Source organism: Euprymna scolopes, chromosome 2 (genome assembly GCF_053919585.1).
Source record: "Euprymna scolopes isolate OS-2025 chromosome 2, ASM5391958v1, whole genome shotgun sequence".
NCBI lineage: Eukaryota > Metazoa > Mollusca > Cephalopoda > Sepiida > Sepiolidae > Euprymna > Euprymna scolopes.
In genome coordinates, this window is record NC_136483.1 from 139,286,322 (window position 1) to 139,306,757 (window position 20,436).

At 31.0% G+C, this 20,436-nt stretch overlaps 2 protein-coding genes across 2 annotated transcripts in view; both read right to left on the bottom strand.

Moving 5' to 3' along the window:
• LOC145296533 (proton-coupled folate transporter-like) overlaps positions 1-20,436 on the bottom strand; it is a 134,576-nt gene that overhangs the window by 98,960 nt on the left and 15,180 nt on the right. The window lies entirely within an intron of this gene.
• LOC145302818 (lysosomal proton-coupled steroid conjugate and bile acid symporter SLC46A3-like) overlaps positions 1-20,436 on the bottom strand; it is a 30,914-nt gene that overhangs the window by 2,603 nt on the left and 7,875 nt on the right. Inside the window, exons 3-4 of the mRNA XM_080144678.1 lie at positions 16,054-16,137; positions 452-608 (exon numbers count right to left, since the gene is read on the bottom strand). Coding sequence (XP_080000804.1) covers positions 452-608; positions 16,054-16,137 — 241 coding nt within the window. The remainder of the gene's footprint in view (positions 1-451; positions 609-16,053; positions 16,138-20,436) is intronic.

The following is a 20,436-nucleotide window of genomic DNA, read 5'->3' on the forward strand; positions in this document are numbered from 1 at the left end:
CAGACAGACAGTGATCAAATCGTTATACGATAATCTACGCATAGGAGCTTTAAAAAGTAAATAATATTTATACTTTATAAATACAACAGAAGATAGTTTAATACTTTATAAATATTTAATTTTTATACTTCATAAATGAAATAGTAAATAATTTTTATATTTCATGAATTCAAAGGTAAATAATTTTTATATTTCATAAATTCAAAGGTAAATAATTTTTATATTTCATAAATTCAAAGATAAATAATTTTTATATTTCATAAATTCAAAGGTAAATAATTTTTATATTTCATAAATTCAAAGATAAATAATTTTTATATTTCATAAATTCAAAGGTAAATAATTTTTATACTTCATAAATTCAAAGGTAAATAATTTTTATACTTCATAAATTCAAAGGTAAATAATTTTTATACTTCATAAATTCAAAGGTAAATAATTTGATACTTACATAAATAAAACAATTGTAAATAAGAGCATTCCGGCCATTAGTAAGAATACAATTCCTGGCATGAAGGAAAGAGTTGAAGAATATACCATGTTGAAAACAATCTCAAATATCATGACATTCAGGGCTTCGATGAAGGAAATTCCTGCAAATAAGGAACCTGTGGGCAAAAAAAAAAAAAAAAAAAAAAAAAAAAAAAAAAAAAAAAAAACGTAATACCGATGAGAAATTAGTTGATTTAAGTAAGACATTAACAACCTTTTTTTTATAAAGCTAAATGATAAAGCTGGTCTGCGCTATATATGGCATAATAATATTGCTTCACAAGATTTCCAGCTACTGTATAACTGGAAATGTTTTCTCAATTATTAAATCATTTCTCTCTGATAGGCTCACAAGAGTAGTGGTTGATGCGCAAAAATCAGAGGCCCACAGTATTAATGCTGGAGTCCCTCAAGGGTCCATCCTGGGCCCAACTCTCTTCCTGATGTACATCAATGATCTCCCAAAACACATACTTAAATCATTCATTGACATCTATGCTGATGACACGACCATCTATGGCAACACTTCAAAGGCCGTAAATGACAAACTTCTCTCTGATTCTCTCTCCTCTGATCTTGAGCATGTGGTACAGTGGGGGAAGAGGTAACTGGTTACTTTTAATGCATCTAAAACCAAGCTCCTATCTTTGCATCATCAACGCTCTGACCCCCATCTGGCATTAATTGAAATGGATGGCTCTCGTCTTGGGGAGGCTCCATATTTTGACAAGCTTCTGGGCTTGACCTTTACTCCTGATCTGAAATGGAACACGTATATCAAGTCTGTTGCCAATGTCACTGGGAGGATGGTGGGATCCTTCTACCGCTAGATATCTCACTACTGATACAATTCTCTATCTGTATAAAAACCAAGTATGTCCAAGGATGGAGTACTCCTGCCACATCTGGGCAGGAGCTGCTGAAAATAGCCTATCCTGCCTTGACAGAGTACAAAATAGACCATAGCTTAGTGGGGGATGTCCTTTTCTCTTCTCTGCAGCCTCTCTCCCACAGAAGAGACTTTGCGAGCCTGTCTTTTTTTTATCGTTATTTTCATGGCAAGTGCTCGTCTGAGCTCCAATCTCTGGTCTCCCCTCGCCAATCTTTCATGAAAAACATCCGTCTGGCTGAAACCACTGTCATTAATTTTCCCCACTCTTTATCTGTGCCTAAATCCAAGTGTAGATTCCATGAGCAGAGCTTCTTTCTTAGAAGTGCACGACTGTGGAACTCTTTTCCATTTGCCTGTTTCCCACCTGACTACAACTTGGATGTCTTCAAGTCCAACATAAACAAATTCCTAACAAACCGTCTCCTTAAGTAAGACACTTTATCAAATCTCCAATACTAACGATTACTACGATACTATCCCATTGATTACTGTACACGCAATAACTCTTATCCCCGAGTGGCATCCGGGCCTTGATAACTGGTGACCTCTATGTAAAAAAAAAAAAAAAAAAAATGGAGATAAATTATATGATTGATATCATTGGAGGAAAGGCTGGAGCAGGTACTAGCATGATTGCAAGAATAAAAAGTGGATGGAACCACTGTTAATGAAGAAAATAAGCTATCATGAAAGTGTATATTGTGTTATGATATATGCCAATGAAATCTGACCAGTAAGGGTTGAGGACATGCGTTGCATAGAGAGAAATGATATGAGAATGATATGATAGATGTATAATGTGAGTCTTAAAGACAGTCTTAGTTCTGATGACCTCAGAGGAAGACTAAATCTGAACAGTAGGAAATCTGTGCAGAACATGAGGCTTTGAAAAATTTATTCATTTTAGAAAATCTCTATCTCTACTATTATATAAAAGGAATTTTCTCTGTGTGTCTGTGAGTTCGTTTCTTATGCACTCAAAAATGGCTGGCTCGATTTTTATGAAATTTCACATGATAGTACTTTATGTATTTGGTAATGTTCTTAGTTAGGTTTTGTATCGGAATCGATAATTGAAATAATTGGATGAAAGAAGGAACAGGCGATTTTGACCAAAATTAACACCTGATACAGCCTAACATCACAAATGCATTTGAGAAATTTTATTAGCACATAAGCCGAAAGGGTCAACATACAAATCATCAGTAAGTTCTTTGATATGACAGGAGCGCATTTGAAATGAATGTTTCTGTTTAAAGACCAATTTCATAATGATACGTGACTTTTCCGTTTTAAACTTAAATTTAAATGATTATCATTGCACGCACAGTAATGTCAGGCATATAAAATCAACAGTAGGTTCTTTGAAAATTGAAGCATAACACTTGACTTTTGAATTTTAAACTTTAATTCAAGTCTTTATATATGAAAATAATTTTATAAAATCAACATTAGGGTCTCTACAGTGCAATGTAGACTACAATGTATTGTGGACTAAGTTACTGCGAAGAGGCATGTGAAGTTTCCTCCTGGTACGTCACGGTAGATTCCTGACTAGAGTAATCGATTTGATTGAAAAAGGGATGATTTCATTAATTTTGATGACAATAAAGATATTGGAATCGTGGAGCATTTGTTGACCCTTATTCTAACGTCGGATCTTATATATATATATGAAAGATCGATTATATATATATATATACATATATATATATATATATATATATATATATATATATATATATATAAAAGACAGATTATATATATATATATATATAAAAAAAAAAGACAGATTATATATATATATATATATATATATATCAGACAGATTATATATATATATATATATCAGACAAATTATATATATATATATATATATCAGACAGATTATATATATATATATATATCAGACAGATTATATGTATATATATATATATATATCAGACAGATTATATATATATATACATATATATATATATATATATATATATATATATATATATATATATATATATATATATATATATATATATATATATATATATCTTTATTCGATTAGCAAAATTTTAGAATAATTATAAAAAAGTGAACCATATCGTAAATTCAATCAACTAAAAAATGGAAACCGGGGTGAGGAAAAGAAAAAAAAAATATATATATATATATATATATATATATATATATATATATATATATATATATATATATATATATATATATATATATATATAATGGGGCAAGTTATATGTACAATTAAATAAAATAAATAAGTCGATTAAAAAAAACGATCGTTAAAATATACCCAAAGCGCTTTTCGTTCAGACAAACATTTTCAAGGGTCATAAGTCTGAAAATTATTATTTTTTAGAATATTTGGTAGTGATATGGAATACGAGCGGAGAGGAGGTTAAGAAAAAAAAAAAAAAAAAAACCTGACTACCCAAATAATTCTAACTGAAGCCGGAGGTTTCTCTGCTTGCACAAAGTAGGGGGGTTAGCAATGATGGCAAGTGCTTCGAGGACAGACAGGTGGAACTTTGTGCGTCCTCGGTACAAAACAGAAAAACACTCCGGAGAGAAAACAAGACCGCACTCCTTTTTATCGACCAAGTGTTGGCCGATGGACGATTCTATCAGTTGAGATTTTCTGGTAGTAGGTTGATGATCCCGGATGAAACGGGGAACATGTTGGGCGATTCTGACCTGAAGACGCTGGGTCGTCTTGCCTATATAGACGGCACCACACCGACATTGAAATTTATAAATAATATTACTTGTTTGGGAGATAGGCAAGACATCCTTACGAAATGAGGGAAAGGCGGTTTTTGTGGAAAAGGCAATACGGAGCGATAGAGCACCAAAATTAGAAGACACCAGAGAGGAAATCTTATCGCAAATAAGTTGGCCTTCAAGTCCAATCCAGGGTAACCTAAGGTATACCGGAAATCTACATGGACCGTATTTTGGTAGCTCAGAAAAGGATTGAATTTTTTTATTAATAACTAAGTTAACTAATGGAGGTGGATATCCATTAGTAATAAAAATCCTTTTAATGTTTTCAATTTCCACATCAATAAAAGGTGGGGAACAAATAGCAAGTGCCCGATGGGTTAAGTTTCTAATAAGATTTAGTTTCCTGGTTGTGGGTGCAAAAGAATCCCAACTAAGATAAAGACCAGTGAAAGTGGGTTTTCTATAAATAGATGTCATAAAGGAAAGCCCACGTTTAGAAACTAACACACCAAGGAAAGGAAGGGAGTTATCTTTTTCCACCTCCATCGTAAATTTGAGAGAAGGGTGTAAATTATTTAATAAGTGGAAAAAGGACATAGCTTCATCATGCGTTGCGAAACAAGAAAAAGTGTCGTCAACATAACGCATGTAAAATGCTGGTCTAGGGCACTTGTCAAACAACGTCTGTTCTAAAAAACCCACAAAAATATTGGCCAAAGTTGGGCCAAGGGGTGATCCCATCGATATACCGTCGAACTGGCGATACATCACATCGTTGAAACTAAAGGAAACTGACTTAGTAGCAAGTTCCAAAAGTTCAACGAACACCGCCTCAGGAAAAGAGGGGAGGGGGCCAGGGCCTCTATAAAGAAAATCAGCACATATGTCAATGACCTCGTCAAGAGGGACATTGGTAAACAAATTGCTAATATCAAAGGAGACCAAATAACAGTTGTTAGTGGTAAGAGGAAGCTCCTTGATAGTCGATGCGAAATGAAAAGAATCAGGTGTGCAATGTGTTGAATAAAAAGAACAGACTGGTTCAAGAATTAAAACCAGCCATTTCTTTTGGAACTTGCTACTAAGTCAGTTTCCTTTAGTTTCAACGATGTGATGTATCGCCAGTTCGACGGTATATCGATGGGATCACCCCTTGGCCCAACTTTGGCCAATATTTTTGTGGGTTTTTTAGAACAGACGTTGTTTGACAAGTGCCCTAGACCAGCATTTTACATGCGTTATGTTGACGACACTTTTTCTTGTTTCGCAACGCATGATGAAGCTATGTCCTTTTTCCACTTATTAAATAATTTACACCCTTTTCTCAAATTTACGATGGAGGTGGAAAAAGATAACTCCCTTCCTTTCCTTGATGTGTTAGTTTCTAAACGTGGGCTTTCCTTTATGACATCTATTTATAGAAAACCCACTTTTACTGGTCTTTATCTTAGTTGGGATTCTTTTGCACCCACAACCAGGAAACTAAATCTTATTAGAAACTTAACCCATCGGGCACTTGCTATTTGTTCCCCACCTTTTATTGATGTGGAAATTGAAAACATTAAAAGGATTTTTATTACTAATGGATATCCACCTCCATTAGTTAACTTAGTTATTAATAAAAAAATTCAATCCTTTTCTGAGCTACCAAAATACGGTCCATGTAGATTTCCGGTATACCTTAGGTTACCCTGGATTGGACTTGAAGGCCAACTTATTTGCGATAAGATTTCCTCTCTGGTGTCTTCTAATTTTGGTGCTCTATCGCTCCGTATTGCCTTTTCCACAAAAACCGCCTTTCCCTCATTTCGTAAGGATGTCTTGCCTATCTCCCAAACAAGTAATATTATTTATAAATTTCAATGTCGGTGTGGTGCCGTCTATATAGGCAAGACGACCCAGCGTCTTCAGGTCAGAATCGCCCAACATGTTCCCCGTTTCATCCGGAATCATCAACCTACTACCAGAAAATCTCAACTGATAGAATCGTCCATCGGCCAACACTTGGTCGATAAAAAGGAGTGCGGTCTTGTTTTCTCTCCGGAGTGTTTTTCTGTTTTGTACCGAGGACGCACAAAGTTCCACCTGTCTGTCCTCGAAGCACTTGCCATCATTGCTAACCCCCCTACTTTGTGCAAGCAGAGAAACCTCCGGCTTCAGTTAGAATTATTTGGGTAGTCAGGTTTTTTTTTTTTTTTTTTTTTTTTTTCTTAACCTCCTCTCCGCTCGTATTCCATATCACTACCAAATATTCTAAAAAATAATAATTTTCAGACTTATGACCCTTGAAAATGTTTGTCTGAACGAAAAGCGCTTTGGGTATATTTTAACGATCGTTTTTTTTTAATCGACTTATTTATTTTATTTAATTGTACATATAACTTGCCCCATTATATATATATATATTTTTTTTTCTTTTCCTCACCCCGGTTTCCATTTTTTAGTTGATTGAATTTACGATATGGTTCACTTTTTTATAATATATATATATATATATATATATATATATATATATATATATATATATATATATATATATATATATATATATATATATCAGACAGATTATATATATCAGACAGATTATATATATATATATATCAGACAGATTATATATATATATATATCAGACAGATTATATATATATATATATCAGACAGATTATATATATATATATATATATATATATATATATATATATATATTGTGTCGAAAATAAAGAGTTCTAAGGGGGAACTTATTAAATGTGCCAAAAGTACGGGGACACTAAAATAAATTAATTAGCGTTTAAAAACGATTAAAATATTGGCACAACGAGGGAGAAAAAAAAAACGGGAGAAAAATTTAAAGTTCCTCAAAGAGAAAAAATTCGTTGTATATATATATATATATATATTATTTTTAAAATGTAATATGTATGTATATGATTGAATTCATTCAAAAAAAAAAACGCTAAAACGAAAACAAAAACAACATCTAATATATATATATATATATATATATATATATATATATATATATATATATATATATATATATAATATAATATATAATATAAAGCTGAACGTGTGTGTGTGTGTGTGTGTGTGTGTGTGTGTGTGTGTGTGTGTGTGTGTGTGTGTGTGTGTGTGGTCATGAATAGGCTCCTATATGGTTGACTATTTTAAAAAACTGATTACATATAATGATAGAGGATGTATCGAGACACAGGAATGGGTATGTTTGATTTGGCAGAACTGTGGTTCATTAAAATTGTGGGGTCTGCGTTCACGCCTGGTCCAAAAAGTATGGAAATAAAAATTTAACAATTAAAAAAAAAACGTTTACAAGTGTTTTTTATATAGATGTACATAATAATACTTTGATAAGTATGCTTTAACTTAAATAGGGACGGTATAATAAAATTGTGGCGTCTGCGTTCGCGCCTAGCCTCCATAGAATGGAAATAGGCACAAACTTTAATAAAGACATTTCATATCTATCTGCGTAAACACACTTTGATAATTATGTTTCAGTTTGAAGAAATATGGTATAATAAAATTATTGGGTGTCCGTTTGTTCCTGACCTCCATAGAATGGAAATATGTCACAAAGTTTAACAAGGTTATTTAATATAGATCCACAGAATATTGTGATAAGTGTTTCAGTGTGAACAGGTATGGTACAATAAATTATGGGGTTTATCTATTTTATTTTTACTTTCATCATATTTTGCTTTGGTTTTGATACCCCCATATTCAATCCAAATTTACAAACCTTCCTTTTCATAACCTATCATACTTTCATAAATCAGAGTCCATTTTCTGTAGGCTGTTTTTGAACCCAGTCAACAACGGGTACTTTTGCTAGTATATATATATATAAGACAGATTTTATATATATATATATATATATATATATATATATATATATATATATATATATATGTATATATATATATATATAAAGCAAAAAGACAGATTATATATATATATACATAAAAGACAGATATTATATATATATATATATATATATATATATATATATATAAGACAGATTATATATATATATATATATCTAAAAGACAGATTATATATATAAATATGAGACAGATTATATATATATATATCTAAGACAGATTATATATATAAAAGACAGATTATATATATATATATATATATATATATATATATAAAGGACAGATTATATATATATACATATATATATATATAAGACAGATTATATATATATATCTAAAAGACAGATTATATATATATATATATATATGACAGATTATATATATATAAGACAGATTATATATATATATATGTATATATATATATAAAAGACAGATTATATATATATAATCTGTCTTTTAGATATATATATATATATATATATATAATATTTTTATATATATATAATCTGTCCTTTATATATATATATATATATATATATATATATATATAAAAGACAGATTATATATATATAAAAATATTATATATATATATATATATATATATATATATATATATATATATACTAACAAATGTACCCGTCGTTAACTGGGTTCAAAACAGCCTCCAGAAAATGGACTCTGATTTATGAAAGTATGATAGGTTATGAAAAGGACGGGTTGTAAAGAGATAGCTTCGAATTTGGGGTTATCAAAACCAAAGCAAAATATGATGAAAGTAAAAATAAAATAGGTAAACCCCATAATTTATTATACCATACCTGTTCACACTGAAACACTTATCACAATATTCTGTGGATCTATATTAAGAAACCTTTTTAAACTTTGTGACATAGTTCCATTTTATGCGGTTAGGCACGAACGAACACCACATAATTTTATTATACCATATTTTTTCAAACTGTAACATAATTATCACAGATAAATATTAAAAGTCTTTATTGATATTTGAGCATATTTCCATTCTATGGAGGCTAGGCGCGAACGCAGACCCCACAATTTTATTATACCATCTCTATTTAAGTTAAAACATACTTATCAAAGTATTCTTATGTACATCTATATCAAAAACCCTTGTAAATGTTTGTTTTTTTTTTCATTTTTTATTTCCATACTGTGACCTTTGCAACGTGTGTTTACACGCCCTTAACCCCTGATCGCGGCCCAGTTATGATCTGCACCCTGGTCGGTACAGTTATTATATGTCGACTGGGCAACCAGGTCTGCCAACCGTTAGTACGTCGCGTCACCCAGTGAGTTCTTCGTTAAGGCGTTGGGGATTCTTCTCGGATGCTCGGTCCTCAAGGCCTGTTCTCCGTGGATCGTCTAGTTATCCTGGGTGTTCGTTGACGGATACGGTGTCACAAATGGCAAATAAAGAATGTACATATATAGGGATCAACGCACATCAGCAACAAAACTCCGGAGGCCGGTTAATATAATATATATTTTCGGAAATTCATAAAAGAAGTATTTACAGCATGTACATATAGTTGACAATTAATTCAAGCAAGCAGTTAGTTCTACAACTGAGCTTCTATTGTTGAAATACCTGGTCGGTATCACGGACTTTGCGTAATTCTCATTAAGTGATCGACACGTTATAAGCATTGAGTTATCAGGCAACAAGCGAGGGGGAGAGAGAGAGAGAGAGGTTTTTGTTCCGAGACTTATCTCTCTTCTTCTGTTCTTTTCTTCTTACTTGGTTCTGACTTAATCTCTGATTTTTCATTTCTTTTATAATACAATTATGGAATGATGACGACACCCATGTTCGTCATCGACCAATCAAATTGCTTGATTATAATTCGACGGGGCCTTTTCTCATTGGTTGATTATACTTCGACAGGGCCCTTTTTCATTGGTCCATTTCCAAAATTGGATTGACTCCTCCCTTAACCAACGCCCAACTTACACGTTGTATTAATTAACTCCTCCCTGGCTTACTAATGGAATTTCCCCATATCCAGGAAATTATTTTGTCTTTGACTTAAAGCAAATCACGCGATTTTATTTGTTTTAAAATTATCTATTGATCTCACCTTTCGCTTTGATAATTCAAAGGGATTTTAGTTTATCTTTGAATTAAGTTCTGGTTGTCGGCCATTTTATTATATCAGACATTTTGTTTACGTCAAAAGACCAAGAATGCATTTGTCGCTTTGAACTTATCGGACAACACATTTTCCCATCCGAGCAAACATATTTCATAACTTTCGTTCAACCTGATTCACCAAATGACAATTCTCGATACGTTATTTTATTGTTTTGAAATTTCGGACAATTCATTTTTTTTCCTCTTCTTTGTTCTAAACACAATGCCGAGTCACTGCGTGTGTTTCTCTTAGATCAAAAACAACCCGACTTTTCAACTTGTCAAATTCACAGGTCAACTTTGGCTCATAGTTTTGCCAATTGCAGGTGTGAAATCCCCACCCCTCCGGCTACTGTACCACTATGATTCCGACCCTTGGAGATCAAACGCCTGTGTATTTTGGCTAACATATTTTATGCATTCTTTTTCGCTTTTGAAGTCTAGCATGTGATTCAACTTTTCGCTACAAAGGCACTCTTGCCGCCGCCATTTCAACAACAGACTTAGCTCAGAATTTATTCAAAAATAAAAATTAATAATAATTTTTATTACTTCAACCCGATCATCGTCCGGGAACAAAAACATTACTTTCAACCAAAAGAAACGTCACATCAACCCTATAGGTCTGATGTGGCCTCTCTTTAGTGTTACATACTTTGGGGGCCAGACGCGAACACAGACCCCACAATTTTTATGAACCACCGTTCTGCCAGATCAAACATACCCATTCCTTATCTTCGATACATCTTCTATCATTGTATGTAATCAGTTTTTTAAAATAGTCAACCGTATAGGAGCCTATTCGTGACCAGACACACACACACACACGCACACACAGACGTTCAGCTTTATATTATAGATATATATATATATATATATATATATATATATATATATATATATATATATATATATGACAGATTATATATATATATATATATATCAGACAGATTTTATATATATATATATATATATATATATATATATATCAGACAGATTTTTTATATATATATATATATATATATATATATATATATGACAGATTATATATATATATATATATGACAGATTATATATATATATATGACAGATTATATATATATATATGACAGATTATATATATATATATATAAGACAGATTATATATATATATATATATGACAGATTATATATATATATGACAGATTATATATATATATATATATATATATGACAGATTATATATATATATATATATGACAGATTATATATATATATATATAAGACAGATTATATATATATATAAGACAGATTATATATATATATATATATATATGACAGATTATATATATATATGACAGATTATATATATATATATATATATGACAGATTATATATATTTATATATATATATATATGACAGATTATATATATTTATATATATATATATATTTATATATATATATGTATATATATAAGACAGATTATATATATATATATATATATATATATATATATATATATAATCTGTCTTATATATATATATATATATATATATATATATATATATATACTGCATGAATTTTTCAAAAACTTTGGATTGACTATAGATGTCGACCCAAATAAAAAAAACTTCCAACTTTTTAGACGTATCGTTAAATCTATGTTATGAATCTTACACCCCGTACCATAAACCAAATCTAAACCTATTTCATGTACACAAACAATCTAATCACCCAAAGTCAATAATCAAATCAATAGTTCCATCTATCTCCAAAAGAATATCAAATCTATCAGCTGACAAAAAAGCCTTTGATCAGGTATCAACATTCTACATTCCAATATATACAAAGCATTATGCTTTAAGGAATTCAGGATATAAAGAACGCATAGAATATAACAAAAAACACCCTTTAGTGAGAAAACTACACTCAGTAATTACTCATAATATGACAATAAAAAATAACAGCAACAGAATAAGCCAAAATGTTCCTAACAATACAAATTTCCTCACTAAATACACAGCCACCAGCCCAATCCCAAATCAAAAACAATTTAATAAGAAGAGAAAAGTAAGACGTAAGAATGCTATTTGGTTCAATCCTCCTTTCAGCTCCAATGTAAAAACTAACATTCCAAAAGAATTTTTCAGAATAGTGGAAAAATCCTTTAAATACCCTCATAAGTATAGTACCATATTAAACAAAAACTCCATAAAAATCTCATACTCCACAATGCCTAATCTAGCACAGACAATAATTTCAGCAAATAACAGGAAAATTAAAAAAGCGCTGGATATACCAATTGACCAAATACCTAGTAACAAATGTAACCGCCTAAATAAAAATGAATGCCCCCTTAATAACGATTGCATACACAAAGACGTGGTATACGCCTGCACATTCACGCAATTACCAAAACATAAAAACAACCAATCAAACGAGGAAAACAATGAACATAGTCGAAGCGTTCAGAACGCAAACATATATAGGGAAACATATGGTGAGGGTTCGAATAATAATAACAGAAACAACAGCCAGGCTAACGTATCCAATAATATAATTCACAGTGAAGACCAGTTTAGGACTAACCAGAACCAAGGCTATGAATCCCCATGCCCCATCTTTGCCCAGCCCCCCAATATAGGACTCAGTAGAAATGGGACCGATGAACAAATAAACAGTAATAAAACAAGGAAAACATTCACGTATATAGGTGCATCTTCAAGCTTAATAAAAATAAGAATCTCAAACCACCTTCATTCCTTCAGAAATGAAAGATCTCAAAACAATGATAATAATAGTACATCTTTAACCAAATTAATCAACAACCTAGAGGACAAGTCAATTCCATATTCAATTAAATGGAGAATACTGAATAAATCTAGATTATATGCCCCAGGGGATAAGTTTTGCAATCTTTGTATATCCGAGGCAGTTAACATCATAACCTTCAATAAACCCATAATAAATACCAAGAACGAGCTAGTGTCCAGATGTAAACACAAGAAAAAAATTAAATACAGCCATCTTAAAATAAAATAACATACACTTTCGGTATAAATGAGAAATAGGTAAAGACAAAGTACTAAATACACGTCAGTCTTGACTAAAATCTAAACAATTACTTTGCTAATATAATAATGTTCATTTTCTAAAGATAGGTTCTTAATCACCTCTTTTAACACATAAAATAACCTTCTCTTTCTGTATATATGCACATGTTAAGTAGAGCCTTACTATAAGCACATTAACATACTTTAAATCTCTTACACGTAATTTGCACTCTAAGATCTAATGATAATAGTATTTCCAAAAACATGTAGCTTCCCAATTAAAGAATTTAAAACTCCGCCCCCATCTACTAACCAGAAAAGGAGCAAAAATTCCCCATTGCAAGGTAATCTCCAGATCCGTACGTATAAACAAGAAAGAACTATACTCATTGATGCGTCATCCCTGTCGGTACTAGTTTAATTAAATTCTATAACCATAGTTACACAACCCCACTTTTTTCATTTTATTAATGTTAAATTAGCAGAGTGGCGGTTAAAGAATAAAAAATACCTATGATAAACTTAGGTAAGTTACTTACACTAATTATTGCTATAATTAATGGTGTTAAATAATGGTATACCTTTTTTTTATGTCTAAATATATTTTTTTGTGTATATGAGGGTATATCTGGGTATATATGGAACACGTGTCATATGTGGGTATATATGGACTTAGATGTAAGTATATATAGAATAAGTGAGCGTATGTGTGTATTAACTGTATGGGTGCGAGTATGTAAAAATATATATTGTACGCGTTCATGCATGTGTACGTGGGTGTGTATGTATATGTTATGTGTAGGTATATATATATATGTATGTGTGTGGGGGGGTGTTTGTGTGTGTATATATGTATGATTGTATGTATATGCATTCAAGTATTTATAGATAACTTTGTATATATTGGAATGCAGCTGTAGAAAATTTCCCCAGTTAAATATTATTAAATAGCATAAGGTTATGAATATTACTGATTTTAAACGTTTTTCAGTAAGGTATTATCAGTACTTTATTACCTTTGTTTTAACGTATTTAGCATTGAACTATTACGGTAAGGACTATAAAATAAAGATAAAACGTTCCATCAATAATATTAGATTTAATTTCACAATTAGCTCATAAACATTAGTATATTCTAAACTTTATGTCAATCCTCTTTCTAAGGGAAATATAGATACATATAAAATTAATAATAATTAGTACCTCATGGGCAGTATATATAACTTGAGTTGACAGAACAAATACGATTTAAATTGACAAGGAGGTTTGAGATGAAACTAGGAAAAATCCGGAAAAAAAGAATTATTCCTTTTACGTATTTGGCCCATCTTTTATTTTTAGTTAATTTTGGTTTTTGTTCTTATCTCTATATTCTTCTTGTTACTCCTCCTATCTTCCCCCCCCCCCGAACCAAGTCCCTATCTCTTGTACACGACCTGACCTCAATTAAGCGACCGGTCAAACTTTATGATTCTTGGATTCTACTTGAAGAGATATCTATTTATATAGATGTATGTATGTTTATGTGTGTATATGTATGTATATGTGTATATATATGTTTATATATATGTGTGTGCATATGTATATATATATATATATGTGTGTGTGTGTGTATTTGTATGTATATGTATATATGGATATTGTGTGTATGTGTGTGTTTGTATATGTGTGTTCATGTGTATATTAGGATGAATATGCACATATGTCTCACCCCACCTTCTACCACTTACCACTACCTGCTCTCCCTAACAATTCGCCCCACTAAAAATAATATAAACCTCTAATGAAAAGGTTTCTACCAGACTTTGAATTTATTATCGCTGGACCCAAAACAAATTTAAACAAGCACTTGCCCGATTCGGATATATACACAGCTATGCGGATTACACAGTATATAGCTTGGAAATTGTTACCAAACAGATGTAAAGAACGTATAATATGGATTTTACCAAGCAAGTTGGATCAACAAAAACATTCATATCCTTTTTCTACAAATCCTCCGGCTACAGGACTTCTGATAAATGTATTATTTTCACTTTGACTTTCCATGTCTCACTGAGTTTAGCAAATAGGATGCATACCTTTATAACTATTTGCTAATATTTTCTCTCCTCTGATGAGATGGTAGACATCGAAACCCTATAGGTTAAGGAGATTAATAAGCTGTCTTATATATATATATATATATATATATATATATATATATATATAATCTGTCTTATATATATATATAAAATCTGTCTTATATATATATATATAATCTGTCTTATATATATAATCTGTCTTATATATATATATATAATCTGTCTTATATATATATAATCTGTCTTATATATATATATAATCTGTCTTATATATATATATAATCTGTCTTATATATATATATATAATCTGTCTTATATATATATATAATCTGTCTTATGTATATATATATATATATATAATCTGTCTTATATATATATATATAATCTTCTTATATATATATAATCTGTCTTATATATATATATATATATATAATCTGTCTTATATATATGTATATAATCTGTCTTATATATATATATATAATCTGTCTTATATATATATATATATATATATATAATTTGTCTTATATATATATATATAATCTGTCTTATATATATATAATCTGTCTTATATATATATATATATAATGTCTTATATATATATATATATAATGTCTTATATATATATATCTATAATCTGTCTTTTATATATATATATATATATATATATATATATATATATATATATATATATAAGTCAGATTATATATATATATAGTAACTACTTATCCGTTGGCTCAAAACTGATCTAGTAAGTTTTATTATGCTTACCTTGTTCATCTTGTCTAACTGATTTTGACATTGTTGAACAGATGTAAGGAATTCCAATGTATGCAAAGGCACCAACATAAGCAGCTGAAAATAGAAGGAATCATATATATAAAAAAGAGGTAGTTTGTTGGGTCTTCAGTGAAATAACCTGCACTTAATAGCATTTAAAGTGGATGCAACTTGTTGACCATCTTAAAATTTATTCCTTTAATTCAGATGACATTTACAATACTTGACAGTATCGGTTTCGTAGCACAAAATCAATTACTTAATTATTATATCAATAAGAGAATCTATTTTGCCCTTAACTCATCAGAAGGCATAGCAACAATAAATCTATCAAGAAGAGATAAAGTGCGTTTTGACATGATTGAAAATCCGAAAATTGGGAGAGAAGCTGCAAATACCTCATGATATGTTTATATTACGCCATTTTGAATTTTACATATATATATATATATATAAATTCAGGTTTGAAATGTTCAAAGGTAGAGACTAATGAATACAACGAGGTTGTTAGATAGTGCTCTATAAAAAGAGTAAAATATTTTTTATTATTTATTCGAGGGTAAACAGTTACATTTGGTCGCTACAAACAGCCATCTGTTTCAATCAATGAGACTTCGTCAGGCGACCCTAAACCATTCGATGCCATAGAAAAGAAGTGCCAATGGGTCAGGGTCGCCTGACGAAGTCTCATTGACTGAAACAGAATGCTGTCTGTAGCGACCATATGCAACTGTTTACCCTCGAATAAATAATAATAATATATATATATATATATATATATATATATATATATATATATATATATATATATATATATAATAATCATTAACTTGAAACGTCTTCAGTTTGTATATACCAATCATAATGGATTAAAAATCTTTCTCATAAATAAAGTTTTTTTATAATGAAGACGAGAAAAAACAATAGAGCCAGTCGGTTGCATGAACCATGTAAGTTGTCCCAAATTTTATTTTCTTTTAAGTTTTTGTAAGGTAAGCAACTGAAGAGTACATGAATAAATATGCAGCAAAGATATAATTTTGCAGACTTGTTAGTCACAATAAGAACAATTTTATAATAGATAGCTTTTTAAAAGTGATAAACAACCAACTGAGAAACTTGATATTTGGAACTTAAAGAATTATTTTATTACAATATATATATATATATATATATATATATATATATATATATATATATTATATCACCTCCCTCTCAAGCTAAATTCTTCCCTAGAATTTCGCTTCACCATTTTTTTCTTTTTTGACTTTGTCCAAAAAATTCAGTTCTTTTTCTTTTTCTTTCACTTCTCCTTAAAATTTGCGTTTGCGAATTTTTTGATTTTGGAGAGTGACTTGTATTTTCAGTTACTGGTGCTTCCTTTTTTGGAGGCTCTATGTGAAAAATGTCATACAGTACTTCCATCGGTACTTCATTGTTTTTAACTATTTCAATATATCGGGGTCTGAGTTGGTTTATATGTTTTTTGTGGGAAAATGTCTGACCTTTTATAATGTAGACCATTCTTCCAATTCTTTCTGAGATTATGCCTTCTTCTCAAAAACTCTTCCCTGCCCGATAATTGTTGAAAAAAACTTTATCCCCGTCCTTGTATATCTTGTATCGTACATTATCTTTTACACTTTTTTTTACTTTTTTACTCGGAATTAACCGGTCGAACAAAGAGCGCACTTTTCTGGCAAACATTATTTCCGCTGGGGATAAATTTGCATTTATATTCGGATTAGGTGTTATCCTGTACACTGCTAAAAATCTCTGAAGACTTTTTTCTTCAGTGTCGATGTTATCGTTCTTTTTTAACGCTCGTTTAAAAGTATCGACAAATCTTTCAGCTTGTCCGTTAGATCGAGGGCTAAAAGTTGGTGTTGTGATATGCTCTATGGCCAGTGACTCACAGTAGATCTTAAATTCTTGACCTTTGAACATGGTGCCATTATCACTAACAATTGTTTTTGGTACGCCAAAACGCCCAAATACCTCGTCCAACGCCTTTGTGTTTGCCGCTGTAGGATGTTTGAATTTAAAAATTTCTGACCATTTCGACATGCTATCTACTATTACCAGGTAATAATATCCTTTTAGAGGTCCTGCGTAATCTATATGGATCCGCGTCCATGGTATATCTGTTTTAGGCCAAGGTTGCGTCTTAGTGGGCGGCGCTTTTGCTGCTAGTTGGCAACCCTTACATAATTTTATCATTTTTTCTATGTCCTGATCCATTCCAGGCCAGTACGTATATGCTCTCATTAGTGCTTTCATTCTGGAGATTCCAGGATGTCCCATGTGGAATTCTTTTAAAATTCTCTTCTGTAATACTTGAGGTATTACCACTCTATCTGCGTACATTAGAGTTTCATCGCACTTTGAAAATGGAAAAACTGTTAATCCTTTCCTCTTCTTTTCTTTTTGTCCCACTTGTTTTTTTATCTTGTTAATGTATTCATCTGTTCTTGCTGCTTTCTTTATTTCCTCAAGTGTTACCGGAAGTTCCCTAACAGTATTTATTAATGTATCTGTTAGTTCATTTTCTTCTTTTAGTGCAGCTATAACAGTTTCTTCAAGTAATTCAGTTTTATTTGGGATCAACCTGGACAAACCATCTGCGTGTGCAATTTTGCTGGATGCTAGGTGTTTCATTTTAAAATTGTAGTTTAACAGAATCATGCTCCATCTTTGTAACCTATTAGCCGTATGAGTAGGAACTCCTTTTTTGGAACCAAAAATCGATAACAAAGGTTTGTGGTCCGTTTTCAAGATAAAAAATCTTCCATGGATGAACCTATGAAATTTCCTCATGGCGTATACAATTGCCAGACCTTCTTTTTCTATCTAACTATAATTTTTTTCTGCGGGTAGCAAAACCCTTGAGGCATGAATAATTGGTTTAGTCGATCCATCTTTGAGTCTGTGTAGTAGCACAGCACCTAAACCGTATTCGCTCGCATCTGCTGCTACAATTAATTCTTTTTTTGAATCGTAGTGAGCTAGTGCTAAATCCGATAACAGACATTTTTTAATCTTTAGGAATGCTTCATCACATTCTTTTGTCCAGAGCCATTTTTTATTCTTTTTCAATAATTCGTTTAAAGGTGCTCTTAGTTCATGCATATTTGGGATATAAGAATTATAATAATTTGCTAGTCCCAAAAATGACTGTAGCTGCACTATATTTTCTGGTCTAGGCATGTTTTTGATTGCTTCAGTCCTATTAGGATTAGGTTTTCTACCATTTCGATCAATCACTTGTCCCAAATATTCAATTTTGTCCATCCCAAAATTACATTTTTCGAGAGCCACTAGTTTGATATTCTCTCGAATACTTTGCCAATGTAGATTTTATGCTCTTCCACATTTTTACTTCTTATAAGGATGTCATCTAGATAAGCCATAGCAAAATCCAAACCTGCTAGCATTGTATCCATAATTTGCTGGAACAAATTTGGGGCTACTTTTAAACCAAAAAGCAAACGTTTTAGTGAAAATAGTCCTTTATGGGTATTTAATGTCAGGTACTTAGCACAATCTTCCTGGACTTTTACTTGCCAATACGCTTCAGATAAATCAATTTTTGGAAAAAATTTTCCTCCGCTTAACTTCGAAAAAATTTCCTCTGGGGTAGGAAGCGGGTAGTTATGCCCCTTGAGACAATCATTTAGACCTGTCGAAAAGTCCGCGCATACCCTGATTTTATTATTTTTCTTCTTAACGTAAACCGTGGGTGAAGCCCATTCAGAGTAGTCCACTTTTTCTATTACTCCAATATCTTGAAGTCTCTTTAATTCTTTCTCTATAGTTTCTAATGCTGAATATGGAACCTTTCTTTTGGGTTTGAAAACTGGTTTAGCTTCGTCCTTTAGTTCAAATTTCACCTCCGTTTTCGTGCAGCAACCCAAACCTTCAGAGAATACCTCTTTAAAGTCTTTTTTTAATTCGTCAATAAACTTTCCTGGTAGTTTAGAATTTTCTAAACCCGCCAGACTTACTTTATTGCAAAATGAGCTTATGGGTTTTCCCCATAAATTAAAAAGAATCATTAAGTCTATACCGAACAAATTAGAATTTTTCCCCCGGTACGACATATAACTTGGTTTTCACAGCATTCTCCTTTAGAGACACATTGGTAAAAAATTCACCCTTAAATTTTAGTTTATTTCCAGACACACTTCTGGCAATTGTTTTTGTATTTTGTAACTTTGGAAACCCAATTTTCTTCCAAGTTACTTCGTCAATTATACTTATGTCGCTTCCCGTATCTAGAAGACGGTTCACATTACAGCCATTAATTTTAATTTCAATATATTTTCTTTTATCACACCTAGACTCATTTTTAGAACCAATGGTCTTTATTTCTGC